At 27.9% G+C, this 15,398-nt stretch overlaps 2 protein-coding genes across 2 annotated transcripts; one reads left to right on the plus strand and one right to left on the minus strand.

Annotated features, from left to right (window-relative positions):
* The first annotated feature begins 2,979 nt into the window (after positions 1-2,979).
* Positions 2,980-10,831, plus strand: LOC105364872 (sodium channel protein Nach-like). The gene is made up of 8 exons (XM_011502901.1): positions 2,980-3,294; positions 5,168-5,380; positions 7,705-8,010; positions 8,186-8,464; positions 9,202-9,495; positions 10,174-10,283; positions 10,555-10,686; positions 10,797-10,831. Exons 1-8 carry the CDS (start codon positions 3,140-3,142, stop codon positions 10,829-10,831), a joined length of 1,524 nt encoding a protein of 507 aa, XP_011501203.1. The 5' UTR covers positions 2,980-3,139.
* A 22-nt stretch (positions 10,832-10,853) lies between these two features.
* On the minus strand, positions 10,854-11,659 carry LOC105364814 (uncharacterized). The gene is made up of 3 exons (XM_011502843.1): positions 11,428-11,659; positions 11,243-11,350; positions 10,854-11,187 (listed from the first exon to the last, which is right to left on the minus strand). Exons 1-3 carry the CDS (start codon positions 11,568-11,570, stop codon positions 10,905-10,907), a joined length of 534 nt encoding a protein of 177 aa, XP_011501145.1. The 5' UTR covers positions 11,571-11,659; the 3' UTR covers positions 10,854-10,904.
* Positions 11,660-15,398: the final 3,739 nt, after the last annotated feature.

Genomic DNA, 15,398 nt, shown 5'->3' on the forward strand with positions numbered 1-15,398 from the left:
TGCGCGCACGCGTGCATGCGTGTGCGCGAGCGCACGAGCGGGAGCGCGAGAGACGCACTCGCGATCCGAAGGGGAAAAAGGGACGAACGTCGACAAATTATTGCAGCGTCGAGGAGCTTTATTCGAACGTTGCTGCCATCTAGCCGAGACACGAAGATTGAGCCTCGAAGAGAGCGAGAGAGAGAGAGAGAGAGAGTAATATAATGGCACACGGCTGCTGCGTTCTCTCGTAGGATTTCGCGTGCTTTGCGAAGGAGCAAATTGATTGGTTGGGGGCTTGATCCTCGGCTACCGATTTATTCTCTCTACTTTAGCGATATTTTTCCTTGAGGATTAAAAGTACGTGGTTTATTTGAGCGTAAGTCTTAACAGAATGCCGAATAAGTCTCGCGAGCCACATTGCTTCACTATATGACAACAAAAAATGTTGGTTTCATTTTATCAGGATGATGCACATTAATACATCCTAGTATTGCGTCAAAATTTTTAGATTATCGTTCTCGTTATTACGCGTCAATTTTATTTAATAAACAATGTACTGGTGACCCACGGTGTCAGAGGCGTGTAGGCGCGCACGAAAGAGAGAAAGAGATTTTGATCGGTTAGAATTCAGTGGGTACTGTTTTATTCATTTGTCACGTATGTACGATCACTTAAGTATATATGTATTATGTACGACAAGTGTTTATGTGAAAAGGTCTGGAATAGCGAATGAACGTTACATAAAAAATGAACTGTTTAAATACGAGGAGATAATAATTAGCTTATGATTATCATTATCAAAGGCACGCAATAGCTTGGGTGATTAATAAATAAATAAAAGATATTGTTCATTTTGTAGTAAGGCGTCAAGTGGCCACTTCATTGTTAATAACAAATTATTACTTTTCCATCAATCGGTCTTACCGTTCGCTTCATTAACTCGAAGCAATTTCAAATACTTTTTCCTTTACGAATTTCGCTATGATGCGCCGACAATATATGCCTTTGCTCTTTATCATCGTTGTAAAGCCAAGATAATACAATCGAAAAATTATTTATCGCCAGAAAGACTAGAGCAGTCTTACCATAAGTCGTTCGATAGATTCTTCTACTTTCATTTTTTCTAATTTCAGTCGCATAACAAATTCAATTTAACGTTTTCACGAAGAATAATGAGAAAAATTATAATATCGTATATTGCTAAAAGACATTTATTTTTAATTATTCCAGCCTGAAATTCAATGTTTTTCACTACGATTAAATATATTATAATTATTATACATATGTATATATATATATATATATATATATATATATATATATATATATATATATTGCAAATTATTATAATATACGATGATAGCATTTTAATAGTATTTTATGGTTTTTTATTGTTTCGTCCTTCTTTCAATTATTCATTAGGCAATTACATCTACTCTTACGGTTTCACTTATAAATCGATTTATATACTAACAAAACGATGAAATAACTTTTATCGATTGAATGATGGAGGACGTGAGTAACGATAGTAATCATGCTCGTAATCAAATCATTTAAAAATTTAATCATGTCCATTAGTTTGTGTAATATAAAAATATAGGAACGATTTTATTTAAATATTTATAATCCACAATATGACAATTGTAATTCGACACTAATTTACGAAATTCATAATAAATTCGGATTAGATTTTAATGGCAAAACTTTCGTTATAAATATTGTCGTTAGTGTTAAAAAGGTTTAAGCTATTATAAATTGTTTAATGTCTAATAATTAAATTTTAATAACTTTTGCGCAAATTGTGCGTGTGATATAAAGAAAAGAACGTTCGCTTATAATTTCAAAGTTAGTTATCTTGAACTGAAGTCGTATATATTGTTAAAGATGATCTCATTATTGTTAGAAAATCGTTGATTTTTGTTTTTTGTTTTTTTTTTGTTTTTTGTTTTTTTTTCAACAATGACATTAATTTTAAAATATGTTTCTGTAGGCATAATTGAACATTATTATTGCTTTGACATAATTGAAACATAGTTTTAAAAAATAGTGTGAAATTATGCTCGTGACATTGATAAAGTTTATACTTATAGATATAATTGACACAGACAATAGGGATCTATAAGCAAGCGCGCGCGCGTGTTTACATGTGTACATACCCTACAAACTCTTATAACGAATAATAAATAATGAATATTTATAAAATTATGAATAATGTCACTAAATATTCAATATATTTCAAATAAATAATATTATTAAATTTATTGTATTACTTTAAGTATAAAAATTGTCTAAGCTATATTTTAGAATTATTTTATTACTTTTGCATCTTTAAAATTTGACAACCTAAAATAAAAAAATGTATTGAGATAAACAAACAAATAATCGACAAGTAATATTGACAATACATTTATTTATATAATTATATGATGGTCTTAATAATTATTTATATTTTGTGTCCGAATGATGTATATGTAAAAAATAATTTTAATTTTAAAAGTTCTTTGCCTAGTGGAATCGATAAAATCTACATACAACGCACACATTGCTATGATTTATAGTTCATTTTATTCCATAACTTACGCTTTCCTGCACAATAAATAAATACGAATGACTCACAGAAAAGGTAAGTGTTATTATCGATGCTTCCTTCAATCACATAATTTGTAATCCAAGACCGTAAAAATCCGACGTAATTGTATAGCCACAGGAACAAAATTCCAAATGGAAATCGAAATCTTATCGTACATTGTAATTTACATGTCTACGAATGCGATGACACGCAAAACCTCTTGCACCGATTGTCATCTCGTCGAAGCACATGTTCAAATACATTAAAAACACGCAGACCTAAACTACATTTATAATGTATAGTTCAAGGTAAATAAATACTCGGTCGATTCGGACAGTGAAAACACGAAGGAGACATTTTTTAATACAATTCTGAAATGTTTTTCCTGTAAACTACACTTCAGTGAATCCGTTCAGTTCATTGGGTGATTATAAATACAAAAGTGTTCACAAACTTCTACCGTATTATTGCCGTTGAATTTTCGGTTTGCTTCTTTATTTATTAACATTATGTATATCAATTGTATTATGCCATTGCAAAAATTAAATTATGCTTGACATTTTGTGTGGTTAATGCTTATATCGAACAATGCAACTGAAGAATTTAGAGAGGATTTCGCAGAGCGGACAAAGAGAGCGAAATCAAATTTGGAATACTTTGATACAAGTATATCGAGATTTCGCTAATCAGTCAACGATACACGGAATCAAATACACAGCACAAGCAAAGACAGCGACAGAAAGGTTTTTAGTTATAATAATTCTTAATTTTCATACGCAAACTTTATGAATACGCAATTTTTAATTGTAAAATACTATAATGCCGATACTTTTTTAAATTTAAAAAAAAAAAAAAAAAAAAAAAAAAGTGAAAATATAATTCTATACAAGTGATAGAAAAGCGGATTTTTCGAACGATACTTGTCTCTAATTTTTATTTGGATATAGCAATATAATAACTTAAATACGAAAGATTATATGGAGGAAAATAAACAATCCTTAATAATTATTTAATAAATCGCATATCAATGTTGAGAGAGTACATCAATATTCAATCATTGCTTTGCGCTCTCATATATATATATATATATATATATATATATATATAAACATATGAACGCGCGTGCCGAGTTATATAAACTTTTAATTTATATCAATTTACTTTCTACCATAGTAATTACGAAAATTCTTGATTATTTGCTAAGCCGGCAAATATGTACTTGACATAATGATTTAAAAACTGTTTTACAAGGAATTTTATCTGCATTTGCATTACCATAAATATCGTATTTGGTAAATAATCTAATAGCATATATATATTTATGTAAAATATTGTTTAAAACAATATTTAAAAAAATAATGACAGTAGAATACTTTTATTTCAATTATATAGATTATTATTAATATGTCAATGATTCATAAAATTTTATCCGAGCTATACTAAATCATACATTTAAAGTAAAAGTTATATAAAAGATATTTCAACATTAAATTTTATGACAAAATATAAAAAATTTGATTTAATCATTGCAAAAGAAGTTTATTTTTAACTCGGTTTAAATATTCAATAAGATACGACAAATTTACATAACCCTTAATTTAAATATTCTTAAATAATAAACATTATTAAACATAATAATAAAAAGAAAATAATAATAATCATTGCATATGTACATGGTAAATTCAAATAATCATAATAATATTTTTTCATTATATTCTAAAATGGGGATATAAAATAAAGGTGATTAAAATTGTTTTGTAATTTTACAATTTTGTAATTTCGTAATATTTTACTTTCAACGATAATATTCGAAATGGAACAATTATTTAAATTTGGTTAACAAAGTTTTTTTTATTATTTATGTAAGATATTCGATTACTTCGTAATCAACTTTTTAACAGACAAATAAATTTATAGAATAATTTTGTGCTATTAAACCATTAGACTACATCTACCAGATTATTATTTGTAATATTTTTAAATTGTAGTACGAACTAAAATTTATATTATGAATAATAAAATAATCTATATTGATTTTAATTGATATTAAGTAATTAGTGAATATAGTTAATGTCTGAAGATATTATATATAATTTAACAAAGATAGAATAACTTATAGTATTAACATTTTTTTTTTATACCAATGTAAAAACTATATTAAATGAAGATCTTGATTTTGCGTCTATTGTTTTCAAATTTTTTCCACTTTTAATCTAGAAGATAGTAAGGTATCTTAGTATTTTTATAAATTCAATTTGATTTTTGAAAGTGCATAACAATTGTAAGCTTTGGGACATGGATCCGTTAATTTTTTTATACTTTTTTTTTTTTTATTAGTATTACAATTTTACATATGTATTATGTTAATAATAAAATAATAAAGTACTACTATGAATAGCTTAAGAAACGAATGAACAAATCCTAGCGATTTAGATTCTAATTATAATTTGGCCGTCTGAATTCTGTCATTTTAAAATATAATAAATATAATGTTATATTAATTTCATCAATATAATTACATGAAAATACATAAAATCCATTATTATTATTTTCAACAATTTTCTCAACAAATAATAAATATATCCCACTTTAAATAAAAAAATGTTTATTATACAGATTACTATGGTTAACAATTCTTATCATTTCACTATGTTGTGCTGCTGAATTGGCTAATAAATTTTATGAGAGACACGAATCAGGGAATATGCGAACGACCGTCGTCTCGGATCAATTTCCATCATTCAAGTTGCCTGTACCTACAGTGACACTATGTCATGGGAACTTAGTGTCCGCCGAACGTTTAAACCACTTTTTAAAAAAACAGAAATTGTAAGTACTTTGGCGACGATTGCTTCATGAAGTAAATATATATATATATATATATATATATATATATATATATATATATTGAGCTTAAATGAAGCTTCCGTTAATCTAATGATTGAGCGATACAAATATTGTCCGATACACTGTACAACGTACAATCCATTCGATTAAAAAAGATACAAATTATTTGTAGATACAATTATTAATGGCATCATATATTAATTTATAATAAATAACGTATTATGAGTATCATTTGAAATAGAGTTTTGATAGTTGAGAATATTTTCTATTTGTACTTTATCAATATTTAAAACTTATTAATACTAATTAAACTAATTGAATTGTTAATTTATATAATTCAATAATCATCTAAGTTTAAATTTAATAATTTAATCATTTCAATAAAATTTCTAACCTTATGATACGATTTTAATTTCTCTATGCTGAAGTATAATGAAAAAATTTTTATATATTCGAGCAAAAAATGTTAGCATTGAGCAAAGTAAGAGGCGATAGCATTTTTTTTTTATCATTTTTTACATAAATATCTCATACGTAAACTACGAATCTATATGATAAATTATTAAAAATTAAGCATTATTTATTATAAAATTTCAATACTGTAATTTGCTTAAGAGTGAGTTAATTAATCATCGAATTTTATATATTAATTGGTAAAAGTTTTAAAATAATGCATTACATATATATATAAATTGAGGTTCGTTGCTTGTTTGTTTCAAAACTTGTAGCAATTGAAAGTTATCTCGCGTATAAGTAAGATGCAATTAATTAAAAAGTATCGAGAAAAATAAGACGCTCTTTATATTACGCCTTGACAAAGAAGAAAATCCAGAATGTCAATTAACTTTTGAATGAATTGATTTCCCCTTTCGTCTCCATGCATGAAGCATGCCAAATAAAGAAGCAAAATCTTTCGCTTTTTCATTGATCAATGTCCTCTTTGTAACATTTATTCTTGCTATTCACATATCTCGCACTTCTTATATATTGTATATATAAAAGTTAAATGTAAAATACACTTATAATATCATATTATATGATAAGTGAAAAAAAAAAGAAAGAAAGTAATTTTGTAAAATTAGGAAATATGACTTAAACTACCAACTATTTTATTAGTAATTCAATTTTTGCGATAGTATAAATTGTAAAAATTTATCTATAGTAGGCTGAGCGTTTAAAATTATTGATATTGCATTTAAAGTTTTTAGCGAACTATATGTATTTTATGGATTGAATAAAGAAGCTTATACATTGAGTTGTATGTATAGAAATATGCATACGATAATGAAATAAGATGATTGTGATAATATTTGAAGTGAGGCAAGCGAGCGAACGCAAAACGAGTGGGTAGAAACAAATATTTTGCATATTACATTTCAAGAAAATAATTTTACCCAAACCAGAATTATTATTACGGCATTAATAGGAAAGTGCATAATTAAAGTTTATGCTGAGGAGGCTTCGACTTTAAATCAAACAAACAATATTACATGCTAATGATACTTTAATACTTGCACTAATTTTCACAAATTTACTAATGAAGTTTTACCTTACGACGTTTTCACCCAAGACTTTTATAATTACAAAATCTCTTATATATAACACCATAAAAATGCAGAAAATTCGATTATATGTTCCTCTTTGCGACATACTATATTTCAAATTATTGAGAAAGATTCGTCATTTTTTAAATTTAACTCTTGCTACATATTTCTGAACAGATATGCTTTTATTCCCATCGAATAATTAATCGATTGATTAGAAAATCCGTCATCAATTTAGCCGAAATGTTTATTTAAATTCACAAATTCTTAAATTATTCTCCTTTTTTAATGAAACTTTTATTAAAAGAGGTGCTTGCTGTAAATCAATGATTATTATCTTAAAACTCATAGATTCTTAAAATTTTTTTAAAATTATAAAAATTTCTATTTCCAATATAGCATTTACGATTATATTATGTGAGATCAAGATAAAAATTTCGAATGTATAATTTGGAAAAAATATCCGTAACGCTATAACATAATATATATATATATATATAATAGTGGAAAAAAGAAGGAAAGGTCAATTGTGCGTGAAACATCATTTCTTTAAAGAACAAAAAGTAGAGAAAAATCAAGAAAAATGTTTTATTTCAAAATAGATTTAAAAAAAAAAAAAAAAAAAAAAAAAAAAAAAAAACGTTTAATGAAAAATACAATAAATTAAAAATTATAGTATACTATGATCTTAAAATATGTACACTTAAATTTTCACTGATCATGCGTCATAGGGAAGGAAGTAAGATCAAAGAGCTTTTTCAGGCACATGCCAACCGGCCTCTCGATCAAGGACTTTGAACGTGGCGTACAGCACTTTCGCGAGATAATCTACCCCTACCATCATTACCCGAAGGAGTTGAGCAACCTCCAGCAGATACTCGACGCGAACAACATAAGCGTCGCGCACCTGCTGCGAGAACTCTCACCCAAGTGTATGGACGTGCTGCTGATGTGCATGTACGAAGGTCGGATCGCCCACTGCGACGACGTCTTCGTGTCCAAGCTCACCTCTTACGGCTTCTGTTGCTTATTTAACAGCGACGAGCAGAACGATTTGAGAATATCCAGGTACGTTCGACCATACCCTATGGAATAGACAATCCTCCCACCATTTCGTTTACTTATTAGTCTAATACACAACTCTTGGGCATACTTTTATCCACCGCAATACTATCCTTCATCTTCCCCTCTATTTATCTTGTAAAAGGGCTTCAAAAATAGAATTGAAAATAAATAATTCTAGAAAGGTATTGTGGACCCGTAATAAATACTCGCTGAACTTTGGTACTCGCTACATACTGTCGGTACTGATGAAACCTTACAATGCGAGCGATCGAGTCGCCGCGATAACCTACAGCGGGGGATACAAGGTTCTGGTGCACGACAAGTACACGATGCCCGGCCCGCACTCGATAAGTTTCATGTTGGCCTCCACCTACGAGACCATCGTCGGCTTAAACGGCAAACAGATGACCACCAGTCCCGAGGTCCTTACTCTCGCTTCCAAGCAAAGGAAATGCAGGTGATTAAACAGTTCGGGATTCAAAGGACGACTTTACATTTTAGCCTGCGGATTTACTTGGACATAAAACAAACAAAAAACAAAACAAAAAAAAAAAACAAAAAAAAAAAAAAATAAAATAATTAATAATTAAAAAACAATTTAATAAAATTAAAAGAAACGCCAGCAACAATCAAAGTATACGAGGAACGGGAAGTATAATAAGATTGTAAATCGGTAATTCAATTCGATTGAAAATTTTAATTAACCTCTTGTCTGTTGAACGCGTTCGCTTATATTCGTTGACATTACAACATAAACAAAAATAAAAATAAAAATCATGCTCCATATATTACACTTTCTCAAAATAAATGCTTCCAAAATCATTTGACTTTACATATCACTATCAACTTTATAACTCATTATACAACTATTAATTTCAATATTTATTATCAATTATCAAATTTAGCGCGCGCGACTCAATATTAACGTCACTCCTATGAAAATAAAAAAAAAAAAAAAAATGCCAATATTCCAAGACTCGAGTATACGCGAGGCACGCCGGTAATCCGAATTTTTGAAACTTCATAACAACGCATTATTCGGATTAAAGATTAAATTTTCTTTATCTAACCAGACGTCGCATCTCGATAAAAGGTACAACGACGAAAAGACGAGTAAGACGAGTACTTAAACGGACGATTGTTAACGATAAGATAAAATGTACGAATGAGTTTTAAAAGAAAATTCTGCTCTAGGCCATCGACGAAGGAGAACATCTACCGTTTGAGCAATTGTTACAAGGAATGCAGGAGAAACATGATATACGATCGTTGCAAGTGCGTGCACTACTTTAGCAGCGAACTTGAGCCACACCAGATCCATTGTAATCTGACGCACATTGCGTGCCTGGCGAAAGTAATGCCCGACACTTATTCGTTGAAGTTGCATTCGATGTGCGATTGTTTGCCGGACTGTAAGGGCACCGAGTACACAATTTCCATAACTGGACAGCCCTTCACTGCCGTTCGGTTCAGGCCGGGGCAATTCTAGTGAGTGCCAATTGTCATTATCAAATGTGGTTTTAATGACAGCGATCACATGTCTCCGTTATTGTTACGATTATACTACCAACTTATTCGCGAGCCTCATTAAATGTTCGTTATACAGCATTAATTTTCTCATAATTAATTAATTATACATAAAGTATATTAAAAATGAATTATGAGGAAATGCAAGGTTTTATTTTTCTTTTTCTTGTAACATCATTTAACGCGCAATCATATTTTGTCTCTATGATAATACTAAACTTAAGCAATAATGAACTATAATACCTAGAACTCAATTTACATATGATTGTGCGTGTATAGTCAGATTTAATTAATAAGAATCGTTTGAATTTTAAGTCGATTTAAGAATTCAAAAATTTAATTTACGATAATTTAATATGTACAGCCTACAGTTTCATATGTACATAGAGAAACAAAACATTTCTAGCAGCTCTGAACATGCTTCTAAAAAATGTAAAATATAAAAATAATAATTAACACAATTTACAAAAATGTCTACGAGATATATTAAAAAAAAAAAAAAAAAAAAAAAAAAAAAAAAAATTTAACACTCTATACAATACGAATGTTATTTAATTAAGATATATATATATATATATATATAAAGGAAAAAAAAAGAGATAAAAATTGGCTAATAATAGCATCGATCTGTTATAACAGCAGAAAGGCTGAGCAACATCCTAATTCAACAGCACTGCATGTAACATTTGCTAATCAAGTATCGATACTCGAGCGCAAAGAGTTGGTTCTCTCTTGGATTAATCTTGTATGTGAGTAATATTTAAACAAATGACTAAATACAAATAAAATTTTATGACAAGTGTTATTTCAAAATAAAATCTCTTGTTGATAGACAGCTTTTTTCAATATCTAGCTATTTTAATGAATATGTTTATGTATGTACATAATAAACCATATTAATGCTATAAAATACAAAGTAGAAAAAGTATATATAAAGTATAGCTTTGAAAAACTTAAATTATTGTGTCAATTCGACTCTTAATATAACTGCTTTCAGTAAAAGGCTTTTTTATTTTTCAGCTTCGTTAGGAGGTGTCTTCAGTTTATTTTTGGGATGCAGTTTCATCTCCATTTTCGAATTTGTCTACTTTTTTTCCTATCAATTAATCAAAAAACTACAATCAAAATATACAAGAAATTCAATTGTAATAAATTCAGAATAATTATTAATATCGGACATTATATATTTAATAACAAGAATATATTTGACAATTAGTATTGTCTTACAATTATAAAATTACTAAACTTATACTTTCTTTCAGAGACAAAACTAACAATCCGAGAATTTACAAATTGATTTTAAATGAATATATTAAAAAAAATTTGATAAAGTTATTTTATTGCCTTTTATTACAATGTTCCTAAATTTACTAAGTTACCTTATCCGAATCTTTTTTATTTATTTTTATATCTTGCTGATGCAACTCCGTATTATCAGTATTTTTAATTTTATCTTTTACCACATCTAAAACATATTTTGGGAATGTATGATAATTCATATTTAACTTCTTCATTTGTCTCTGCTTCTTAGTAATCTTTTTTTTTTGCGAATATGTTACGGTAACTTTTTTTCCATGGAAAATTGGCCATGACGATTGATTTCTTACATAATATGAACACAATTCGGATGATCCTATTTTTACTCGTGCTTGCCTAGAGAATTTTAACATTAATACATTATATACAATATTTTAATATTTCCAGTTACCTTGGGCCATCTACTTTCTTTTGTATTAAACCAATCGTTACGGATCCAGGAAATGCTTGTTTAATTTCATGAATGCTAGTTTGATCGTGTATGTTAGAGACAAATATGCTGAAATAAAAATAAGTTCCGATTATGAGAAAATATCAGTTTTTGTCTGTAAATATTAAATTTTTTAATGTAATTACTATTTTTCAAATTCTAAATTCTCTGTTGGATCAGGCATAACAAGTTTTCTTTGCCTGGGCTTTTTGTTTTGTAAATCTAATGGTTTTGGTGGCTTAATAACAATTGGCTTGCCATTAATTAATTTTTTCTTAACTGCTTTCATATTTTCTAATTTTTCAGAAATGTTTGAAAAAATTACATGACAATATCTGCTAGATTGTCTAGGAAGTTTCACTATAAAATTCCCAAAAAATAAATTCCTAATATCATTAGCATCTTTGATTGTATTGGGTACACGAACATACAGCGTTCTATTTCTTTCTTCTTCTATTGCTACTATAGAACCTCGATTCCTCCATTTTTTTGGAATTTTTTTTAAATTAACCATGATCTACACAACAATTTTGTTAAATATTATTGAATAAATCGACAAAAAGAACAATATGTTACAGTTGACTGCACTATTATTGTTAAAATATTTGAATTCATTAATTTAATTCTTTATTTTAAAATGAAAGAAAAGATTTTTTAGTTTAATATACGTATGCATACATATATCGAACAATTTTTATACCCAAATGATATTAATTTACATAGTAAATTTTTCTTACAATTCATTTATTAGTTTTAATAATTTCATTTTAGAATAATATGATATTCTTAGTTTAAAGTTATTTATCAAACTAAATTGGGCTTTTACAAAATTTATCTATAAAAATACGTGACACTAAAATATATAATAATATGAAGGTAGACTTAATTTTAAGGAAGATGCAAATGTTTTAAATTATTATTATACATTAATATACATGTGCTTACATAATTTTAAAGGGTTCAAATTTTAAAGAACTCATGGATATCAGGTGGTTATTATATTAGAATTAACCTTAAAACATTATTTTATGATGTTAGTCAATTGTTATATGTGATTGAGAAATTGTAATTAAAAATGAAAGAATAAAACAAAAAAGGAAGAAAAAAAAATCATATTAATATTTTCTACGTGTAAAAATCAAATTGAAATAAATTAATTACTTGCTATATATTTATAACACTATCGTTTTAATATAGATTATTTTCTAATCTTTTTTCATTGAATAAGATATAAAAATTATTTGAAAAATGTATTTCAAACACTTGATTTAGTAAAACACTGAGGAATACGCACATACGCGTACTTAAAATTAAAATCAGAAATATAAATCACTAGGAATATCTGATAAACGTAAATTTTAGTTGGATAGCAACAACTACTGGGTAGTCGACAAATAGACACACACGTGCATCGGTTCATGCCCATTTCACGCGCTGGTGTATATACATACATATATATATATATATATATATATATATATACATACATGTGCGTGTATATATATATATAGTAATATACTTATATAATTTTCGGCAGATAGCGACTTCAGCGGCTTCGGGAACACGTGTTTAGTGACATAACCTGTTTCTTTCTAGTCCGTAATAGTAGTATGCGAGACTAAAGTTCGAGTCAAATCATCAAAATTGCCTTATCTTATTATTGTTAATTAATTAACTTTCTATTGTGATTAAATTACTTCTTTTTATGTATAAGTGTAATTATGTTACTAAATAATTTAAGAATTTTCTGCAAAAAGCGTGAAATTTATAGGGATTTATTTTCATACATTCTTGATAATAAAGTAAGTGCAAAATTTTAAAATGCGTACATTGAATGAGGATGATCATTATTGTATTGTTGAGTTTAAATTATTTTCTTTAATTAGGAATTATCACAAGAGAATGAACAAAAAGTTCTTCAATTATTAGCTGATGTTTTGATGAATCCAGAATATGCCAAGGATGTATCGGAATGTTTTCCACAATTATTACTAATTTTATTAAGTATGTCAATAAATACAGATCAAAAATTAGATAATTGTACTGCTGATATCGAATTGGTACATAGATTGAATTGTGTCATCATTGGAAAATTAATTTTATTACATCCGGATGTATTAAGGTAATGTTTTAATTTAATGCTATGCATTTCATTTAATGAATTAGTTATTATAATTAATAGATCGTTATTGTAAAAATTTCAGCTTTGCCTTACAATATTTCGAAATTAATCCTTCGCCATTTGAAGATTTAAATAAAAATATTAGTGACTCTATAGCATCAAAAAAGCTTAAGAAATATATATATTCCAATTATGTGACAGATTGTGAACTTGTTGAAGCCTGCTTTAATATTTTGCAAGCTTCGCCTTATCATTTTAAATGTAAATGGAATTGGTCACAGTTTTATAAATATTTGACAAGCGAAGACGATAAAGTAAAATGGTAAATAGTCTCTTTATTTATTTATGCCTAGATCAAGAAAATGATATTATCAAATATAAAATACAAATTAATTCTTCTTTGTAATTTGGTGTAAAATTTATACAAATTCAGAGTAAATATATATTAACATAATTGTTTAAAACAAAATCATTTTATAACTGAAAAGACAATTAAACATTTATTATAATAGATATTATATTAGCTACATTTTTTTAAATATAAAATTTGATTTAATTTGTTTGTAATTTATAATGCCATTATTTAGTAATCATATTTTGATTTAATAGAAAAAGAATTTTGTCAAATTTCATATTTTGAATATAATTTCAAATTCCAAAGTTTTATGTGCATTTATACATGCATAATAAAAGCGAAAAAAAATAATGAAAATGACAATGATTCTGAAATTTCTTTTAATTTATGTTATTTTTATTGTATCTGTGGATTCATTCTAGGCTAGCGACAAAATGTGTTGGTATTGTCTTAGAAATGACAGAATCCATACGATTAGAGTGTGCAAAGACTTTGATTAATGATATTGACAAGTTTCTTACCAATACAGAAGACAATGATACGAGTACAGTTCTACAATTTAACATTTCTTCAAATAAAACCGAAGAGATAGCTAAAAATGTTTCGACTGTCGTTCCAGTTGCTAATGTTTTGCTCCCAATTTTCAATAACAGAGTGGAAAATTTTAAATCTGACTTAGTTCCTGTGCCATCTATGAATGAAAATCTACGAAGTTTGGCACTCGCCGTTGCATCGAGAAAATGCATTTGCTTGCAAGGAGTCGTCGGATGTGGTAAAACGGCTATTATAGAATATTTAGCAAAGATAACTGGTCATGGGTCATCGGATTTTATAAAAGTACAACTAGGAGATCAAACAGATTCTAAAATGCTTCTGGGAAGCTATAGATGCACAGATATACCAGGAGAGTTTATATGGCAGCCTGGAGTATTGACGCAAGCAGTAATCGCTGGAAAATGGTTACTTCTGGAAGACATCGATAGTGCAGCGTTAGACGTTGCGAGCATTCTAAGTAACTTGATGGAAACTAGTACTTTGTCGGTGCCAGGCTATCGAGATACCATTCATGTTAAAAGTGGATTTCAATTGTTCGTTACCCAACGATTAATACCTACGTTATCTGGTTTTCATCTTCAGGCATCAGGAGCAACGAGCTTATTAGCAAAGCATTGGTTATGCGTTAATATGGAACCACTGTCTAAAGACGAATTAGTATTTATCGTTAAAACGCTATTCCCAATACTAAGTACAATCGCTACAAGGATGGTGGATGTTTTCTTATTGTTTTCAATTGGAAGTTCTTCGTCCGATGACAGTATCAAAAGTAGTATGACATTGAAGACTGGAAGATTAATTTCAACAAGAGATCTAATAAAGTGGTGCTCGAGAGCTACATTAAATTTTGTCGTTTCATCACCAGAATCGGCTTTAAAATTATTCCAAGATGCAATTGACATATTTTGTTGTTCCATATCAAATCAAGGTTTGTAATTCAGTTTATAAAATATTAAATAACATTAACGTTTAATATATATAATTATCTAAAGCAATGAAATGTAAATTAAGAATGAAAAAATGAAAAATTTTATAACCGAAAATTATAAGAAAAATCATAATAATTAAAGCCCCTAAATGCATTT

The sequence above is a fragment of the Ceratosolen solmsi genome, unplaced genomic scaffold (genome assembly GCF_000503995.2).
Source record: "Ceratosolen solmsi marchali unplaced genomic scaffold, CerSol_1.0 scaffold15, whole genome shotgun sequence".
NCBI classification, from domain to species: domain Eukaryota; kingdom Metazoa; phylum Arthropoda; class Insecta; order Hymenoptera; family Agaonidae; genus Ceratosolen; species Ceratosolen solmsi.